At 44.3% G+C, this 21,515-nt stretch overlaps 1 protein-coding gene across 2 annotated transcripts in view; it reads left to right on the top strand.

Moving 5' to 3' along the window:
• The first annotated feature begins 229 nt into the window (after positions 1–229).
• Igfbp7 (insulin like growth factor binding protein 7) overlaps positions 230–21,515 on the top strand; it is a 69,009-nt gene continuing 47,723 nt past the window's right edge. Inside the window, exon 1 of one of the 2 annotated variants that reach the window (XM_004849681.4) lies at positions 230–749. In XM_004849681.4, the coding sequence (XP_004849738.1) occupies positions 275–749 (475 nt within the window). In that variant the 5' untranslated portion in view covers positions 230–274. The remainder of the gene's footprint in view (positions 750–21,515) is intronic. The other variant, XM_004849682.3, reaches the window with a different exon arrangement.

Below are 21,515 nucleotides of genomic sequence, written 5' to 3'. Positions count from 1 at the left end.
AGGAGAATTTAATCGTCAAAGTCATCGTGGTTGTTTAAACGTCTAAATGTCTGGACCAGGTAGGCGAGGATCCAGAGGCTGGGAAAGCGGCTGTTTCCGAGGGCTGGGGAAGCAGGGGGAGCCGGGGGCGGTGCTCTCCCGCCCCGGGGAGGGGTTCTGCGGCGGGCCTGGCAGGGCAGGGCAGGGCAGGGCAGGCCGGCCGGGCGGGGCGGCGGGTTAAAGGCACGCACGGCCGGCCCCGCTCACTCTCCGCCCGGCCGCCACCGTCCCCGCCATGGAGTGGGCCCCGCCGCGCGCCCTGCTCCTCGGCGCCGCCGCGCTGCTGCTCCTGCTCGTGCCCCTCTCCTCTTCCTCCTCTTCGGACGCCTGCGGCCCCTGCGAGCCGGCCGCCTGCCCACCGCTGCCCCCGCGAGGCTGCCCGCTGGGTGAGACCCGCGACGCGTGCGGCTGCTGCCCTGAGTGCGCGCGCGGCGAGGGCGAGCCGTGCGGGGGCGCGGGCGCCGGCAGGGGGCACTGCGCGCAGGGCATGGAGTGCGTGAAGAGCCGCAAGAGGCGGAAGGGCAAGGCCGGGGCAGCGGCCGGCGGCGCGGGCGTGAGCGGCGTGTGCGTGTGCAAGAGCCGCTACCCGGTGTGCGGCAGCGACGGCACCACCTACCCCAGCGGGTGCCAGCTGCGCGCCGCCAGCCTGCGGGCTGAGAGCCGCGGGGAGAAGGCCATCACGCAGGTCAGCAAGGGCACCTGCGAGCAAGGTGGGCACCTGCGGGCGCGGCAGAGGAGTTGGCGACTTCGCCCCCTGTTCGTGGGTGGCGTTAGTTAGTTTGGTGCGCGACAGGAAAGTGAGAAAGCGAAGGACCTCGGGGACCTCGGGCTCCTGCGTCCCCAAGGAGACAGCCGGCCAGTGATCCCGCGCGCCCACTGCGGGGTAGCCCAGAGCTGTCAGTATTTCGTCCTTCTTGCTTGGTTTGGGGCTGTGGAGAGGCGCCGGAGAGAGGGGAGGAGTTTGAAGTACAAAGTAAGGACTGTCAGAAAGTTATCCCTCCTTTAATTGGCTAGATTGCAACACTTTTATAAAATTAGCATGTTTTTTAATGCTCACTTACTGGAAATTATCAGTTCACAAACAGTAATCTAGCTAAGCTGAGTGCTTGTGGCAAAAATAAGATACAAACTCTTTGAAGACTGTTTTTAGGATGTACTTTGTTGTGAACCATGTGACATTTTGTTTTTCTTTCTTGTTCCTTGGGGGGTGGGGCACAATTTGTGCCCAGGATGCACTGTTCAGCAGGCAGGCCTTTGAGATTATGTTTGGGCATTGATTTTATTCCATACAAGTACACACTTGTTATAAATAAAATGGGAAAAAATAGTCTGGACTTGGGAAAAAAAAGGTTTTTTTTAAGTCTAGTGCCTGAAATAACATTTTCCACTGCCTGTAGTTTCAAAGGAAAGTTAGAAACCCAGTGTTGGCAGCTCCTCTCTTGGTCCCAGCCAAGGTGGAAAACGAGTGGGGGAGGGCTCTGCTGAGATGACCAAGCTGTAAGTGCTTTAACACAGTTCAAACTTTCCTCCAGATTTCCAAACAGCAGTGGTTTCATTAAAGCTCTTCCCAGAAGTCCATATACTATTAGGTTGTATGCCATTGATTTCAAAGTTCACTGTGGAGTAACTTAGCTATTTATAGTATCATTCCCTTAAACTTAGAAAATCACAACCCAAAATAATCCATATGTATGGTTCCAACAAAAAGGCCGTCCATTCCTTTTAGGTCTCATTTGTCAGTTACATCACAAAAAAAAAAGAAATGTGCATTGTTCCTTGCAAATACTGAGGTTTTCTGATAAACGTTCCAGGGGACATTTGTCTTCCATAATCCTTCACAGTGACTGGTACTCACCTTATCAGAGTGGTTAGCTTGGTGATCGTTCAGAATATTAAGTCTTGGTCAAACAGGGCCAGCCTCCATCCTCAGCACCTCTTTAGACAGCAAATTCCTTGAGAGTATGGAGCTGACTTTTATTTTTATGTTAGGGAAAATGTTAGGAAAAATGAAATAAAATTGGAAAGTTTGACGTAAGTTAGCCTTTTTTATCAACCTAAACTGAGAGGTATGGAGTCTAGGCCAGAGAGGGATTCTAGGGCAATGCCAGAGAGAGGAAAGAGACTGAGATCTGCCCACCAGAGCACCTTTCTGCCTCAGAGATGAATGCCATGAAAATCACATCTCCTACCACACGTCTCCTGATTCTTCAATGTGTTTTGTCAATCATAGAAACAAGACAGCGTACCATTTACATCTGTACCATTTAGTACTGAGGCTTTGAGAAATGTATTTTCTGGCTTCCTTCAATCATTTCTGTTCTCAAAAGAGACTTGAATTATGCTTGGGTAAAACTCGAGTAGGGGAGGAGGCGTTGTAGGGCTTGACTACAGGGATGTTGTCTAATACACATTCTCCTATTGGTTACATTTAACATAGGCAATGTGATCAAAAACTACAGTGAACATTTAATTTTTTAAATGTATTACAATAAAAGACACATTGCCGTTAATCCCTCTCAAAATACCCTCCCTCACTTCAGATACACTTATCCCATCATTCTTGCCACTTTGTAAAGCAGTTCTAGGAGTCTTCTTTCATGCCTTTAGTTGTGCTGTTGTGGCTGCCTTGATCAGTATCCTGAATTGATTCAAAACATTTACCTTTCATGATCATTTTGACTTTGGGAAGAATCAGAAGTCACACCGTGCCAGATCCAGTGAGTAGGTGGATGAGGACCCACTGTGATGTTTTTATGAGCTGCCTTTCCTATGGATGGCTCATAGCAGGAGCATTCACTGTATATTTTATCACACCTCATAAAGATACTCACAAAAGAGGGCTTCCAGAACTGCTTCAGAAAGTGGCAGGAATGATGGGATAAGTACATTAAAAGTGAGGGGGAGCATTTTGAGGGGGGTTAAGAGCAATGTATCTTTTACTGTAATATGTGTTTAAACGCGCACCATAGTTGTTGATCGGCCCTTACATATTATTGAGCAGCTAGCTGCTGTCAGCACTGTACTAGGTGTTCTGTTGCAGGGAATGCAGGAAACACATCTGGTCTTGCTGATTGAGCAGCTGTGTACAGGGATGGGAATGCAGCTCATTGGTGGAGTGCCTGCCCTCCGGGTTGGAGTTCCAGCCCCAGCACCACAAATAAATAACATATATATATATGACAAATAAGTAACTAAATGAGGAAGTGGACCTACAAGTTGCAAAGTCCCAAAGCACTTTCCCTGGATGCCTGGAGCTGCTCACCACCTTCTTTACCAAAACCATCATTTACTTACCTGCTGCACAGAGGTCTTGTGCTGCCTGTTTCTGTACCCTGTGATCAAAGCTGTGTTTGAGAGAGAATAACACTTTCTCTGGGAAGCACCCTGGCTCTCCTCCCCATCATGCCCCATCACTGTGTCCTTCCTCTCCTAGCATTGTTCAGTTCCAGTCATTGTTGGAGCAAATGCTCGGTGCACTACAGCAGGCCAGGCAAGACAGTGAGCTCTGGAGCCTGACTCCCAGGGTGTGAGCCTTCCTTCTACCCCTTGCTAACTGTAACATGCTATAAGTTTCCTCACTTATAAAATGGGGGTTATAACTATGCCTGGCTCATAGGGTAATCATGAAGATTAAATGAAATGAAGATGTGCCATGACCCCGTGGCTGAAGGGTTTGTGGCTGAAGGGTTTACGGAGTGAGATAAATGGCGAGAGATTAAGAAACTTAAAGAATATGACAAAGAAGACAAAGACGACAGGAAAGTTTACATAGTTGAGGCTGAGTGGAAACTCTTTGTCCTGATGGGACAAAAAGCTTGGCTTACATCCTCAGCACCTTTATTTATAATGTAGATAAGGTAACTGAAAGGGGATGCCTGATTGGAACAGGGAGAATGGCTAGGGTCTGTAGGAGATAATGCTTGATGTTTTTTTGGCGAATGGGTGGGAAGGAAGATAGTTCCCTTCTTGGCCTGGCCTAGACCTGGCCATAGTGATCTATAGCACATCACTCCCAGCAAGATTGTTGCAGCAAACGACTTGATGAGTATTGATTGTTGTCATTATTCACCCAGAAAGTAAGCTCCCTGAGGGAGGAGAGTTTTTGTTCCTGAATCCCAGGGAACCAGAGCAGTGCCTGGCATGTAATGGTGCTTTGAACACACGTGAATGAGTGAATGAGGGAATATGTGAACTGGCCAGCACTCTAGGCAGCCTTGACTGAAGTAGACAAGGTCCCTCTCTCATGGAGTTCAGTGTAAGCTTTAGACAGAAACAAGTAAACAAGTATTATCACATAATTGTATATACCACGAAGAATGTAATCAGGGAGCTAGGATAGAGGCTAAAGATAAATGGGCAATATTAGGTGAGGTAGGCAGAGGCTTGCCAGGATGCCAGAGACCTAGCAAGGCCAGGGCCTGTGAGGAGAGCAAGCTCCACTGCTATAAAACTTCCCTGCTGTCTCGAGAGGGCTCTTCCCCACTGGACTGTGAGCATCACAAAAGAAGGACTGAATCTTAGAATTCCTTATAAACACAGTGGCTGGGTAGAAGTTGGGCCCTCTATAAATATTTATTGATTAAACAATGGAATCCTCATAAGAAAGTGCCTTACTGCTTGCAGATGCAGCCAGTGGACTCTCCTATCTGCTCTTTTCTCCTCATATCTTCTGTCTAGGAATTACAGAGAATTCATCTGACATTGACTCCTCTTCCCATCCTTAGCTGTCCTAGTCTCTAACATTAGATGCTTACTTTCTACCCAAACCCCAACCTTTCCACCTTCCATTGCAGCCTAGAATTAGGTTCAAATGCTGCTTCGTAAATGGAAAAAACATCAGTGAATATTCTTATCATCAGAAAATCATTTTATCTTACCAATTTTAAACATTTATTTTTTGAGAAGTTCACATGTGGGGCATTTTAAAGGTTGATAATATATCCTTTAGATGTCCATATTCTATTACTTTCCTTCAGTGAATCTCTGAACTTCATTGAAAGTTGAAACAGAAGGGTTCCAAAATTAAATGTGAGCGTTCATGATCTAGTTGATGTTGGGGGAGGATGAGACAGCCCAATGCTATCTTAAGCTAACTGGATCATACCACATAGATAGGCATGGAGCCCCCAGAGAGGACCCAGGCTTAGGGGGCAGAATGAGGAGAACAAGCAATCAATGAAGGAGAATAGCTGGGTAGCAAAGGCTACATGGCCATAGCAATGCCTAATGTTCTGTACTACCTGGTGCACCATATCCTAGGACATCACGCAGGATGGCAACAGGATGTAGAGACCAAGCTGTGATCCATCCTGAAGCTCAGCTGGAAACAGATGAGGGTCAGATTTGTTAAATAATATTCGGCCTTTAAAAGAAAGACATTCTGCCATTTGTGACAATATGCATGAACTTGGAGGACATTATGTTAAATCAAATAACCCAGCCACAGAAATACAACATGATCTCACTCATATGTGGAACTGAAACAAGTCAAAATCATAGGAGCAGGGAGTGAAATGTGTTTGCCAGAGGCTAGGATGGGATGTTGGTCAAAAGGCAGCAACTTTCAGGAGAAAATTTAAGAGATCTGCTGCACATCACAGTGACTCTAATAATATATTGTATATTTGAAAATTGTTGAGATGTTAGGTGTTCTCACCACAAAGAAAGTAAGTAAAAGTAAGTAATATGCTAAATAGCCTGAGTTAGCCATGCCACAATTTACACATATATCGAACCCTGTACCATATGCTATACAGTATCCCCCTCCCCTTTTTTTTCACTTGGCAACTACTAAAAAAAAAATTTAGTACTGGGAATTGAACCCAGGGCCTTCATACTGAATTACATCCTTGGCCCTTCTTTCTGTTTCTGTTTTTGTTTTGTTTTGTTTTCATTGGTTGGTTGCTTGGGTTTTTTGGAGGGGGTTTTATTGTTTATGTGTTTGTATTTTTTTGAGACAAGGTTGCGCCAAGTTGCTGAGTTGCCCAGGCTGGGCTCAGACTTATGATTCTCTTGCCTCAGCCTCCCAGAGTGCTGAAATTACAGGTGTGGCAACCATACCTGGTTCTAAAATTATGAAAAAAGAAGGCAGATGCGCAGGATGTCCACAGAGCCCGGCTTGATGGCCTGGTGGCTTTGAAGCTGTGGCAATGCCGGCGCAACGGAGCCACAGAGCCAGGCAGTTGGATCTATGCTCTTAGAAACCTGGTGGCCACCCTTAGTGGCGTAGACTGGTCCAGGGCAGAGTGCTGCTGCTGTTCCGGCAGGAAAGGCCTGGATTGCTCCTTTCCCAAGCCCTCATATTTCTCCCAGCTCCTCTGAGTACTGCCGCATCGGCCACATCCCCGCCATGGCATCTGATGTGAGTAGGAGTGGGAGGCCCTTCCCAAGACTGCACCGACTGAATGGCTGCTCACAGAGTGGCCTGCTCATAGACCAGTACTGCCTCCACGTTACAGAAGGCACTGGCCCACCTTAACTCCCACCACGCTCTCTCCCCACCTTCACCTCCAAAAGGAGGGAACAGTCACACCCTGAAAGACGGCCCTGCCCCATAGCAAAGCTTTTAAGACCTTTCTGCCCTCACCTGCCCTATTGAGCATAGAAAGTACTAGAACGGTGCGTGACATACTAGTTCTTTATCAATTGACTCACTTTTAATCACTGCATTGTAAGATAGATGTGAGCAACTTGAAGAAGGTTTAGAAAATAGGCAACCTTGAGGAAGAGTCTTAAAGGACTTAAGCTCTTTTCTGAAGAAAGTACTCTGAAGGACAAGTTAATGTTTCTCCATAGTTTGGGAATTAGTTATTAAATGGAAAATGCCTGACTGACTAATCTACAATTGTTCAAGGAGATAGAACGTAAAAGCCTGGAATTAAACAGCCAGAGGCACATTTGGATTACATGCCAGAAAGAATTTTCCAGTAAAAACTGTCGAATATGCTAAGATCACGTGGGAGTCGGAAGAGCTGAGCAGTAACCTCTGAGTGGGGCAGCAGTGCGGGAGGCTTTGATAACTTTTCAGCCCTAACACTGTGCGGCTCTCCTATGGAATGATGGAGCTGAGCAGGCATTTACTGACATCCTTAAACATGATTTCCTCAAGCTTGCCCCTGGGGTCCACTGCAGACCTGCCTTGCAGAAGAAACTGCCTTATAAGGCACGCTTTTGGATGGCCCAGTGACAAGGCATTCTTGGGTGGAGTCCAGGGCCAGCCGGCCCTCCCTGTGCTAAATCTTTCTCCAGTGGATAACATCGTGCATTTCCTTTACCTCCAGCTGCCCCTCGCATGATCTGACCTCATCTGTGCTTTAATTGTAGGATAAACAACATCCTGTTCTTAGCAGCTGGTAACAGGGGACCCCTCCATGATTGATTGTCTGCTGTTAAGCCAGGTGTACACAAAGATAACTTCGTTTTGTAACTGAGGTGTGGTGCAGTCAGAAAACTTTGAAAGGGAAGGAGACTGAGGTGTATGTAAATGAATGAGCCTGCTTCGTTTCAGAAGTTTTAAAGGTTTCCCAGGGAATCCTTTGCTCCTTATGACTAGGGATCTAGAAATGTCCCCAGAAATCTTCCCCAAGCCAGTTCTACTGGGATTTTCCAGGTCAATGAAGGCCACTCCCTCCCCTTAGCAGTACAGTGAGGGAATATGCCAGGTCAAGAGAAAAAAGCCAGAGCTGATGATGTGGGGGAAAGACTGTCTTTTTCTTAAAATTGATGTGCTAAAGAGCTGAACTCTTGTTTTATCACAAATTGCACTAATGGCAAATTGATGTGTCCCCTTTGAAAAAGCTAATTTGCTGAATGCCTTTATCATTCTACAAAGGAAAGCTGGATGAGGTGAATTAGAAATAGCTGGAGCTGTCAGCACCACCCCCCTCTATGACCCACCTGGCAGAAGGTCACCAGGAAGAAGATACCAGGGAACCCAGGGAGCACCACTGTCCCCAAAGCAGGCCCCAGCTGCACAGGTTTGCAGCTGAAAAATAAGAAAGGTTCAGACCACGTAAAACAGACCTGCTGACTGGGTTCTGACAAAGCACCATTCATGTGGTATGAAGTTACCTATGGTTAAGCATGGATGAGGCCCAGAACCAATGGTTGGGTTCAAGAAGGAGTGGACCACTAGGAAAAGCAACTCTCACAACTTCAGAGTAGTATATATAATGCCTGAAGATACAGCTTAGTTTCCTTGCTTCACAGGATTATTGCAAAGGTCAAATTATGTAATGGGTATAAAAGCACCTATGAAGCCAAGCTCGGTGGTGCACACCTGTAATCCCCAAATTCTGGGAAGCAGAAGCAGGAGAATCACAAATTCAAAGCCTAACCTTAGCAGTGTAGTAGCTTAGAAAGACCCTGTCTCAAAATAAACAATAAAAAAGGATTGGGTATGTTGCTTTGTGCAGAAGCCCTGGGTTCAATCCCAAGTGCCACAGGGGAGAGAGTAAGAGAAGAAAAGGAAAGGAAGGGAAAGGAAATGAAATAACTGTATGAACTGTGCTTCAGAAGAAACTGTAAAGCATTATTATCAGGAGACCGTAAACCTCCCTGGGGAAGATCATGCCTTGGAGTGAGTGATAATAACTGACGATTGTATAGTACTTTACCGTATTTTACAGAGTTACTAACGGGTCTAGTAGTTGTTCCTTTCTTGCAATTTACAACCACCCTGGAAGGTATAGTACAAAGAAACTGTTACCCCAGTTCATCCCAAACTATTATCCCCAAAGGAAGCTGCAGGCCACCCATCACACAGCACCAAGGAGCACTTCTGTAATTAAATCTAGGTATTCTACTACAGCCTTACTGTTCAAAGTGTGGTGCATAGACCCATAGTGTTGGCTCTTTGTGTTGTGTTTCTTCTGTATAAATCTGAAAGGATTTCAAAATAAAAATTATAAACAAGCCAGATATGGTGGTGCACACCTGTAATCTCAGCACTTGAGAGGCTGAGGCAGGAGGATTGCTGTGAGTTCTAGGCCAGCCTGGGATATATATATAGTGGATCCTTGACTTACAAACTGTATTCATTTCAGCAGGCTGATTATAACTCAAGTTGATCAACTGAAGGCTCAGGCTCTTCTACACAGCCTTCAAAGTCTGTCTCCTGTATACAGGCAGATCTCAGAATTTCTCAACCCCACACGGGAAAGGATGTTGTAATGTTCCTTCCAGAGTTTTTAAAGGGTTAAATCTATATTTGAGACCATCTGGAAGCACAAGCAGCCAGCATTTGGATTATAAGTCAAGACTTTGGTAGTAAGTTAAAACTAAAATTCCTATCATAACCTAATTTATTTGTATGTCAGGCTGGTCGTAACTCGAGGGTCCACTGTAGTGAGTTCAAGCCCAGTCTGAAACACATAGCGAAACTCTGTCTCAAATAACCAATCAATCAATAAACTAAATTAAAATAAAATAAAAGTAAGGCCAGGGTGGTGGCACACACCTATTATCCCAGAATTCTGGGAGTTGAGTCATAAAGATCCCAAGTTCAAGCCAGCCTGAGCAATTTAGCAAGATCCTGTCTCAAAATTTAAAAAGGGATAGGGATATAGCTCAGTTCAAAGGCCCTGAGTTCAGTCCCTAGTACCGCAATAAATAGATAAATAAGATAAATAGATAAATAATTTTATTTTAAAATAAGACGAGTCAGACCCTTATGTGTGAAAAAAGAAGAAAGTTTTTTTGCATATATATATATTTTTTTGATGGTTAACACTGGGGATATGATATGCCATCTAAATAGGTCTACCATAGCTCTTTCAACAAACATAGGATAGAGATTCTGTATGATAACAAAGGTTAAGTCTGTTTCTTGTGGCACAGTAATGTGCCTTATAATAAATCCCTTATTGCATTTGGGGGAGACAGTGTCCCTTAAATGGATATATGTTCAGAGCTCAGGATGGTGTGATTCTAAGGCCCCAAGAGCGGTCTAGCATCAGGTTTTGTAGGGCCAGGCTGGAATCTCAGGGCACAATAGCAGGGACAGTGTGGGGTGCTAGGGCTGTTGGCCTGAGTATTGACCCCAGAGAGACTTCTTGGAGCATAATGTTTGATTGATTGCCCTTTCGGAGTAATTTAGGGGAGAAAACTCACTATTGCCATATCCAAGGATTCCCTTTCATGAATGACTTAAACATGAGTGCTGAGCTTGACCTCTGATAATGTTGCAGGAAATAATACCGGAGATGAAATATGAAATATTATATCTCTCGACCTGTTAGCTGTATGATATGCCGAGTTCTTGTTCTCTAGAAATTGAAGAATGAGTCCTAGGAACAACAGAAGTTAAGCGTAGAAAGATATTAATAGGAAAGCTCCTGAGGGGCAGGTGGGGGACCCAAATGGGTAGCTCGGGGAACCCCACTTTACAGAGGTGTTTTATAGGATGAAACACACCAGGGTACAATGTGGGCTACATCCATGAACGTACAATAAGGTTACAAGTATAGTCGGGTAATGGTGGTCCAGTTGGAAACAAGTTACATAACAAACATGGATGAAAAGAACAAAGGTTCTCCTAGGAAGTGGTGGGTCCAGAGGTCTCTGGTCACCCACTGGGGTGGTTGATGTCTATCTAGACTTCATTAGGCCCAGTGTTTGTTCTTTGAGGAAGTATGTAGGTCTGGTCATCTTGTCTTTATCTTGAGGCCTGGTTTTCAGCCGATGTGTCTCCGGTGCAACTGTGGTGTGTTTCACCTTTGTCCTGACCCTCTCAAGGACATAGCCCCATCTGACTGCCTATAATATTTCTACCTAGTTCATCTATCTATAATAACCCCACCTCTTCTCTCAGATCCATTTTCCCAGTTGAATAATGCCCCACATGTCAGGTATGGTCTGAGGTAGGGTGGGGTTTGCATTCCAGCAGGAACTGAAGTCTGTTTTTGCCAGCCACGTGACAACTTGCAGGACAGGGGAAGCACTTCGAGGGCTTTGAGAACTCAGGTGTAATCCATTTTGACTTTCTGAGGGGAAGAAAAGAGCACTTTAATATTCCAACAGGCAAAGGTGCAGCTGCCTACAGTCACCTTGTTCTTTCATGATGTTTTCCGAGGAGAGAGCATGCCCAGCCCCATGGGGCCGAGTCTTTCTGCCTGATGAAACCTCATGGATGTTTCATTTGCATCACTGCAGATCAGCGGGCCAGTGGTCAAGTGGTAGAATTGGGAAAGCTTCAGATCTGACATCTGTTCCTCTCTCTTCTGGCCTGACCCTAAGCAAGGAAGAAAAATTTATCAAGAAATAGATCTCCTGGCACTTCCAGGAAGTTTTGAAAGAGACCACCCAGGAGTGAGCTTCAGGAATGTGTCAGGGTAGCCCAAGCCTGCAGAGTGTGAAGCCTGCACCTTCCCCGTGGGAGCTTTCAGAATTCTGTTGGGGATCTGAGAGGGAATTTCAGCCACAGCTTCAGCAATTATAGGGCAGTGTTGGCTTCCAAAAGATCCCCTTCAGGAAGCCCTGGTGCTTTTGATGGGGAAAATGATGCATATAACACACTGTTGCTCCAAGCTAGAGTCTGAGAGGGGAGGGATCCATGCAGCGTGGTTGCTTATTAGAGAGGCTCGGCCCAGCTGGGGAGGGCAGCAGGGACAGAGATGAAGACGCTGGCAGAACTTGACAGGCCAGGATTCAGAGCCAGAGGCCCCTCTCTGCCCAGTGAGGGTCGGATCAGAGGCTGAGAGCAGGGGGGAAGAGTTGATCTGATGTGGCTCTTTCTGCACTGCCGAGCCTTTAGTTCACTACACAGTAACTGGCGAGGCAGAGTGGGCCTTTCCAGACACTGTGGGGAGATGGTGTCAGCGGCCCCCCTGCTTCCTGCTGCCTGCTTCCCCGAGGAGGCCTTTTCTTTCCATCTATTCTGCTTGGCCGGTCACTATGTGCTGAGAGAAAGGGCGTTTTATTTCTCCACTGGAGCCCCTTCTTAGGCACCAGCTCTGGACTTGGTGAGCCCTCCCCAGTGCACCTCCCTGGCTGCACCCCAGACTTGAGAAGTGCCTTGGGGGTCCACAGAAGAGCCTGAGCAAGGAGAACTTGCCAGGAACTCATCATAGTGCTACCTCAGGCGGCCAGCACAGTCCATGTGGCCCCTTATTTTCTGGACACTACTTAGGATGAAGTTTTTCAGATGTTTTAGGATCCTGATTCGTTCTGAACATCAGCCCAAGCCCATCACCCCAGTCGGGACAAGCCCAGAAGGGTGGTGGAGACAGCCTCCATGGTGGTGGGCTTAAGGGATCCTCAAGGTGACCCTGGGCCATCCCTACTGATTGCCTTCACCCCATGTAATGTGCAGGGTGTGTCGGGAAACGCAGCCTGGGGGTTCAGGGTATGCACTGGGAGTTAGGTCACCTGGGCCAAATCTCCATCCTGGAACTGAACTACTTGTATGACTGCAACTTTTTTCATTTATAGTTTTTTTTGTTGTTGTTTGTTTGTTTTGTTTCTGTTCTTTTTTGTTTTGTTTTTGTTTTTGTTTTTCGGTACTGGGGTTTGAACCCAGGACCTTCACACTGGGTTACATCTTCAGCCCTTTTTTTTTTTTTCATTTTGAGACAGGATCTCACTAAGTTGCTGAGCTGCCCAGACTGAGCTTAAACTTATGGTCCTCCTGCCTCAGCCTCCCAGAGTGCTGGGATTACAGGCATGTGCCACCAGGCCCAGCTTCAATTCATAGTTTTCTTATTGGGAAAACAGGTGTAATAATAATGGCTACCATTTTAGAGTTATTGAGAAGTGAGATGTATATGAAAACATTGGTACCAGGCACATAATAAGGTCTCATTAAATTGTTTCAATTCCACTTTTATTTCTATTACCATTTTAAAACCTAGTATGGGTTAGTTTATACGTGCCTTAACTATGATGTGTTGATGTCTTACTTTGACCAGTTCCAACTCGATCCTGTCTCACATGATTACAAGTTAGAGCTAAAACTTGTATTTGGGCCCCTTCAAACAAAATTGCAGGATGGCATTCTTAGCAACAAATCCCTGGGGACCTCTGCTTTGGTGTGCAAGGAATCTAGCACACAGCATCCTGCCCCAGCCTGGGAGTCACCAGAATCCAGTGCAGGCCAATTGGTCCCTCTAGGGTACTGGCCAGAGCATGTGCTTTGATGGACTGGGTGAAATAGTTCTGAACCTTCCAGCTGGATGTCATTCATGCTACTTTCTAATAGCATCTCTTATTGGCTGTCATTCGGTCATTTTGGATTGAGAAGTCATTCACATTCAGTTATTATTGGTGTACCTCTTCCTCACATGTTTTGCCTGTAGGTTTATACATGGGGAAAATTCAATAATTTTTGTTGGTTGGTTCATTTAAAAATAAGTATTGGCTCCAAAGAGGAAGGTGAATCAGAATCACAGTTCAGAGACAGGAGGGTGTAGCTAGTACCCATAGATACACACTGGTTATTTGGCGTTTAGAGTCCTATTGATGGAAATAATCATTCCTTCACTGCAGTTTCTGTGTTTGTTCTTTGACTTAGCAGGAACTCATCTTAAAAATCAAAACATTTAGATATAAATGGACATATTTAGATCTAAAAGGTGACCACTTGTGTTGAGGTGGAGAGCAAAAGAAGTAAGGGCATAGCGAGAAGGTTTAAGAAAAGGGATAACCTTTCAGAAGCACCCGCCTCAGCGCGTGGGTATGAAATTTCGGGGACATTGGGCTGGCAGCTCTCAAAGTTCCAGGCTTTCTCTCACGTCCAAAAGCAACAGTTCTCCACTGCGGCTGCGCACGAAGCACCAGGGGAGCCATCCAAAGTGCTCATGCCTGAGCTGCACTCCAAGATTCTGATTTAACCTATCTGGATGTGACCTCAGCGGCAGGACTAATAGAAACTTCCCAGATGATTTCATGACCAGCCCACGCTCAGGAAGACTGCTGTAGTGAAAAGGCTTCCAGTGACTTTGGGTGTCCCATTCCCTTGGGGTGATTCTAATAACCATGGGCTGGCGTTTGCCCGGGCACCTAGAGCTATGCAGCAGGACTTTTCAGAACATTGAGTCCACCTCGGAAGCAGAAGCCCTTCAACACATGACTGCACACATAATCACTTCATAAAGCGCAGGTGGCTAATGGTTTGGCTACTTCGTATGTCCTAGGATATTTTGAATCTCTTATGTAGGTCCAACAAAGTCAAAATATGTTTGCATCTGTCAATAGTGTTGGTATTTTTAAAAGCTTGAGTATCACTTTAAGAAAAATATTCACCTAAAGGTACATGATCCAATCTTTTGGGGAGGGGTACACTTTTGGGGGACAGGGTCTCACTATGTAGCCCCGGCTGGCCTTGAACTCAACAGCAGTCCTCTTGCCTCAGCCTCCTGAGTGCTGGGAATACAGGTGAACACCACCACACCCAGCTTCCACTCTTTCAGTTAGTTCTCTAAAGCAAATGTTCCTGGAGCCTAGGGAAGTGGTGGTGAACCTGTGGCACATGTGCTGCAGTGAGCTGTTTGTCATCATTGAAAGTTCTCAAAGGTTTGCCATCACTGGCCCTGGGGTTTATCTGTTTCGTTCACCATTGAATCATCAGTGTCAAACAGTCCTTGCCATGTGGTAGGTGCTAAGTACATACTTGATGAGTGAATAAATGAATGAGTAAGGGCAGATTCATCATGTGCCATGTAGGAAAGGGGAGCCTTTGCACAGGTGGACTCTCACCTTTAGAGAGAGGAGGCTTCTCCCGTCCTTATGGCCTCTCTGAAATCCCTCACGGGACACAGTGGCTCCCCCAGCCTAGAGGAGAATCTCTTGTCATTCGGCTGAATCTTTGGGATTGGGATTTACTCAACTTGTCCCTTATAATTACTTTCTGCTGTCAAAAATCTCTGAGTCTTCTGGGTATGGTGGCACTTGTCTGTTACACAAGCTCAAGGCCAGCCTGGGCAACACAGCAAGACCCTATCTCAAAATAAAAAAATGTAAAGAGCTGAAGAGATAGATGGCTCAGTGTAGAGCACTTGCCTAGCTTATGCAGGCCCCTGGATTCAACCTCTCGTACTGAAAAAACAACAAAACTCTGAGACTGAGAACAGTGTTCCATTTATTTTTATCACTTCCCCTAACCGTTTCCCTGCAATGAGTGTGATATTCTGCCACTGCCACTGGCTGTCTGATCTTGGGAAATTTACTTAACCTCTCTGACCATCAGTTTTCTCTTGTGTGAAGTACACTACTGACTTAAAAGGTCCATGCAGTAGTTACATGAGTTAATGTATTTTAAATGCTTAACACAGCATTTAACCTACAACCAATCATCAGTAATTCATCCACTAGTGTACTTTTCCCTTTGGTGGAGCAGCAGCAGAAGAAAGCACAAATATAGTGCATTCTCATTCTTTGCAGTAGTTCTGCTCTCTTAAGTTGCCAGGAGAAGAACACTGAACCACTGCTCCCAGGGGCAACATGTAGTTAGATCTGGGAGCCTCCAATCACATTTCATCAACCCATCAGGACACAACCTTGTTTTGTGTCTGCTTCGGCTTTAACAACCTTTTATGTAATATCTATTGCTGATCCACTAACACTGAACTCACAGCCAGCCACACTCTAATGCATGCCCAGATGAAGCTCTCAGACCTGTTTCCCCTAATCACCGTAGGTTTTTAGGGGACACAGCCAGCTCTTCGGCACAACACATGGGGGCAGCTTAAACTGCCAAGTCACCAAGAGAAAGCACAACACACACACACACACACACACACACACACACACAAAAAGTGCCATCGAACGGGTTGTAAGAGACAGTTTGTGCTGTGACAGTGAAACAAGGAGGTAGAAGGGTGCCTGGCTGGTCGTCCACTCGCTGAGCAGCCCACAGATTTTGCCGCTCTGTGCAGGGGTGCAAGAGATTTGCTTCAGGAGTTACAAGTAAGTTTCACCAAGTAGGGGAATTTACGGGTGTGAAATCTGCAACGAGAGCTGACTGTATTTGGAAGCAGCCAAGAGATGAGCAGTCAGCATTAGGGAACTGCCAAGGATTTGGAGGGCAGAGCCTGAGTGTGCATTATGCTTCCTTTATTTGCCCCAAAGCCTAGACCAGAATTTGAGCCCAGGCTGGTGTTTAGGAAATAATTATTACACTGATTCTTGGTCCACAGGCATGCTACCTGTGTTGTGACCATTCTATGACAAGCAGGCTTTTGCCTTGCACCCCTGCAAACAGGACTACATGTTCTGGAGGGGTTTCCCAGGCCCTCAGAGAGGGTTCAGGGGAGGAAGCCCTTCCTGTTTTTCTCTCCACCCTTGTCACCAGCTAGCTGAGGAAGCAGGTTTCCTTGGGTTCCAGTACAAGTGGGAAATTAGAACAAGTCCTCTTCATTTCCATCAAGTGCCTGCATCCTCTAGCTGTTGTGCTGGGTGGCCATAGGAGATGTAGTCTAATGAGAGACACTAGCCTTCTCGGAACCGACAAGTCCATAGTCCATCTCGGTGGTTTGTGCAGTGCAGAAATACAAAGCAGGCAGTTACATGCAAAATACGAGAGCTGCTTGTAAATGAAATCTGAAAACACACTGGAGCAAAGGCAGCACGCACACACACGCACACCCACACACACACTCCTCAGCCCTGCATTTTTAATCCTTGGAAGCGTATTTTCTGTGCAACTCCTGAAACGGAATAAAATGAACAATGGTACATTTATATTTGTGGCCTGTGAATACATTATAATTTGATTACAAATTGTAGGCACTTATAAATAATGTAACCATAGCTAGATACATAGCATATGAAAGAATTCCTTATTACTTTGCCCAAAGTGACTTTGGGAGTGCCAGTGAGTGAATCTTACTTCCACTTGCTCAGAATTGAGCTAAGAAGAGAATATTGGTCCCAAAGTATTTTAAGATTGTGTTTATAACCTTGGCAAATGCTAAGGAAAAATAGGCTGTAAATTTGCATCACTGCTTAGTTCCTGGCAAAAGGATAAAAGCGGAATTCAGAACACTGGTGGGTGCCGAGACCTGTGGAGATAAGGAGAATGCCGTCTTCTGCAGTTCATTATCAGGTGACTCACTTTTCGCTTTGAATGTTAGCTTCTAGACTTATGTATCCTTTTCGCTTTGAATGTTATCTGAATGATCTGATTTCAGCTGCCTTGCAGCTGCTGCATGTCCTGGGAATATAAGCTAATTCAATTTCATTTTCACTAAGATCATTTTTGTTGCTAAAACCTAACACTGTAGGAATTTGTAAAATTCCTTGAAATCAAAACAATCATTGTCAACATTTTTATTGTATTCTACTCCATTTTTTAAAATTTTTTAGGCATATATGACATTATTTTCATCATGCTATTTATATATTTTTATATCTTGTTTTCAATTTATAACTAATATTTTGCTTAACAGAAAATAGAAATTTTATAAGCATTGTAATTCTGCATACTCATTTAAATGAGCCATAATTTACTCCAGTTTTTCTGTCATAAATAACCCTTTAATTCACATTGTTAGATATAAAGACATGCAGGTTAGATTGGGTTAGATTGCAAACTGGAATTGGTTATGATTGCAAACTTTAGGTTAGATTGCAAACTGGAATTGCTGACTCAATGATATGAACCTTTCGTGTGTGTGTGCGTGTGTGTGTGTGTGTGTGTGTGTGTGTGTGTATGGTACAAGGTTTAAACTCAGGGCCACACACATGCTAGGTAAGCGCTCTACCACTGAGATACATCCCCAGCCTTTTTTTGGCTGGGGCGGAGTAGAGAACAGGGTCTCACTGACTCACCTAGGTTAGCCTCAGACTTGCAACCCTCCTGCCTCATTCTCCTGAGAATCTGGGATTATACGTCTTAAAATTTTTGATACATATTGATACTGGTGGTTCCATTTTAAAAATTAGTCTTTTCTAGATCCAGGGAAAAAGAACTCTTCTACATTGTTGCAGGGATGTAAATTAGCACAGTATTAATGGAAATTAGTATAGAGGTTCCTCAAAAAATTAAAAGTACAGCTACTGCCAGGGATGTAGCTCAGCAGTACATCACCTACCTGGCAAGCATGAGGCCCTGAGTTTGATTCCCAGTAACAAAAAAGAAAAATAAAGCCCCTTAAAAATACAGCTGCCATTTGATTCTGCTATATCACTCCTTGGTATATTCCTGAAAGAATTAAAGTCACCGTACTATGTACATCTGCAAACCTATGCTTATTGTAGCACAGTTCATATTGGCTATGCTACAGAAACAGACACATGGATAGAGAAAATGTGGTACATACTGTATAAAAAGTGGAATACTAGTCAGCCATAAAGCAGAACAAAATCATGTCATTTCCAGGAAAATAGAAGGAACTGGAGACCATATTATGATAAGTGAAACAAGCTAGACTCAGTAAAAAAATCATATTTTCTCTCGTGAGAAATCTAGGGATGGGGAAAGGAAAGAGGGGAGAAGAAAAAAATGGAAACAACATTTTTGTAAATAAGGAGGGGAGGGTGGTCAAAGAGAGGTGGGGTGGGAAAAAAGAGAAGCAAGACATATCATGTACAGGTACCAATTCCCTATGATGAATGTGATCATTATGTATATCTAAAAGGTACCAATAAAAAAATTTTAAACTCAAAGAAATCCAGATAAATTCAAAATTTTTAAAAAGAAATGATGTGAAAGTATAAAGAATACTATTAGCGAACAGGAGAACGGGGAAAGGAAAGGAAAGGAGATGAACGGGGAGAATGATCAAAGTGTTATACACCCATGTGCATTTGCCACAATGCAACCCATGAGTCTATAGAACCATTATGCACTAATAAAAAAATTAGGCTCTCCTAAACAGTTTAGACAAATTTCCCCTAAAAACAAAAGGCCAAAGGCACAGATTCCAGTACACAATAGAAATGACTTTTTACTGTGCCCAGCTTTGTTTTGTGACTGCCAGGCTGCAGAACGGACCTTGAGAGCTACACCTGCTTCCCAGCTCCTGTTTATAAAAACTGCATTCAGTGGCCAGAAATCCCAGGGTCTTGCTGGTTACCTGGCTGACACCCAAGATTGCCAAGCACTGGCATTTTCTAGCTCAGATTGTGCAAAGTTCTTCCAACAAGAGTAGAAAAAAAAAGAAAATCTAGTTTGCTATGATACTTTTGTTAAATTAAAGCTGGTCAGTCAAATATTTCAATACAAAAGGAAGATGAAAAGAATAGTCTTTTGTACATAATTGAGTTGAAGTTTGTACAAAGCATCTACATCTCTGCTAGAGTGGTCTGAAAATGTCTTTTGTAATGGCAGCCACTTGTGTGAGATAAGCAGTAAAAACTGCATGAAATTTGGAGTTTTTGTCTTCAATATTTTTCACAGAAGAAAAACGGTCTTTACTATTCTGGTGAATATAGACTGGGCACACCGTAGCCCTCCTTTATCCTTTGTTTCACCTTTTAAAATTTCAGATACTTGCAGTCAACTGCAGGCTGAAAATACTAAGTGGAAAGTTGTAGAAATAAACAATTCATAAATTTTGCATAACTTTTATGATAGATTTTTAAATTAATTTTATTGGCACAATTTAAATATGTACAACCATCACATTCATCAGAGGGAATTTGTACCTGTATATTATTCCTCTTTTTCTCCCAATCCACTCCCTTCCCTTCAACCCCACTCCCCGCTTATTTACAAAAGCTTTGTTTCCATTCTTTTCTTTCTTTTTCTCATTTTTCCCTTTTCACTTCCTTGCCCCCTTTTAGTTTCCCTTTACTTTTGAACAGTTCCTTCGTATTTCATATTGTCTGTTATACATTTTTGTCCTTATTTACCCTTTTAGTTTCTCACACCAGAGAGACAATGCGATATTTACATATACATGTCTGATTTATTTCACTTAAGAGTATAGTCTCCAGTTGCATCTGTTTAGCTATAAATGTCTCAGGTTTGTCTTTTTATGGCTGAGTAGTACTCCATTGTGTAAGAAAACTACATCTTGCCAGGGACTTAGCTCAGTGGTTCTGCCACGGGCCTCGCAAGCGCAAGGACCCAAGTTTGATCCCCGGTACCGAAAAAAAAAAAAAAAAAGACTCAACCACATCTTTTTTATCCATTTTATCAGTTGATGGGTATTTGGATTGTTTCCAAGACTTGGCTATTACAAACTGTGCCACTATAAACATGGGTGCACATATATTGCTGTGGTATGATTCTTTTAATTCTTTCAGGAACATACCCAGCAGGTGAATGGCTGGGTCAAATGGGACCTCTAATTGTAGTTTTTTGGGGAATCTCTACACTGATTTCCACAGTGGTTGCACCAGTCTACAGTCCTACCAATAGTGGAGAAGGGTCCCTTTTTCCCTACAGCCCCACCAGCATTTGTTGTTAGTTGATTCTTGATAATAGGCATTTCTTCTGGAGTGAGGTGGAATTTCAGCATTGTTTTAATTTGCATCTCTCGGATGACCAGTGATGTTGAACATTTTTTCATATATTTGTTTGTATGATGATATATTTTTACATTTGTTCTGTTTTATTATTAGTTATTGTTGTTATTCTCTTATAGTGTCTAACTTATAAATTGACCTCTATCATAGATATGTCTGGATAGGATGAAAGCAGTATGTGTAGAGGTTAGTATTCTCTGTAGTTTTGGGCATCTCCCAGGGGTCTCGAAACGTGTCCCCCATACATGGGGGCTGCTGTACATCTACCTGACTCTGTGCGTAATACTGAAATTGTGGGTGACCACTTGAGTATCTTAGTCTGTGAGATATACTTTCCACCTATCAGACAGAGCCTATGACCTGCTTCACTTTTACCTTACTGTAACTATAAAAGAGCTATGGGTGGTGGTACATACTTGTAATCCCAGCTACGCAGGAGGCTGAGGCAGGAGGATTACAAGTTACAGGCTGTCTTAGTTTCTTTCTTGTCACTGAGACAATACCTGACCCCCACAACTTTAAGGAGGAAAGGTTTACTTTGGCTCACTGTTTGTAGAAGTTTCAGTCCATAGTTAGCTTCAGTCCATAGTTGGCTCAAGGCAGAGTGGCATGGCAGAGGGGCGTCAAAGAGGAGAAACAGCTCATGGCTTGGCAGTGGGAAGCAGAAAGAGATCAAGAGAGGACAAAGGAAGGGAGATAGACCCTTCCAGACCTCGCCCCCAGTGACCCATCTTCTCCTACAAGGCTCCACCTCCCAACATCACATTCAGCTATAAACTCACCAGTGCACTAATCCAGTGGTGAGTATCGTGCCCCCATGATCCAGTCACCTCCCAAAGCCCGATCTATGATTGTGAGGTTTTGGGGAGACATACAGATATAAACCATAACAGAGACCAAGCTGAGAAGCTTAGTGAGACCTTGTTCCAAAATAAAATTTTTTGAACGAGCTGGCAATGTAGCTCAAGTGTTAGAGCACTTTCCTAGCATGTGTGAGGCGAGGCCCTGGCTTCCATCTTCAGTTTGGGGTACAGACTATAAAAGAATCTGTAACATTTTATCACACATGT

Source organism: Heterocephalus glaber, unplaced genomic scaffold (assembly GCF_053883595.1).
Source record: "Heterocephalus glaber isolate CG9 unplaced genomic scaffold, H.glaber_assembly_v1.0 deba00001509, whole genome shotgun sequence".
Classification (NCBI taxonomy): Eukaryota; Metazoa; Chordata; class Mammalia; order Rodentia; family Bathyergidae; genus Heterocephalus; species Heterocephalus glaber.
Note: the sequence above shows the minus strand (reverse complement) of the source record. Positions and strands in the feature narration are given on the sequence as shown.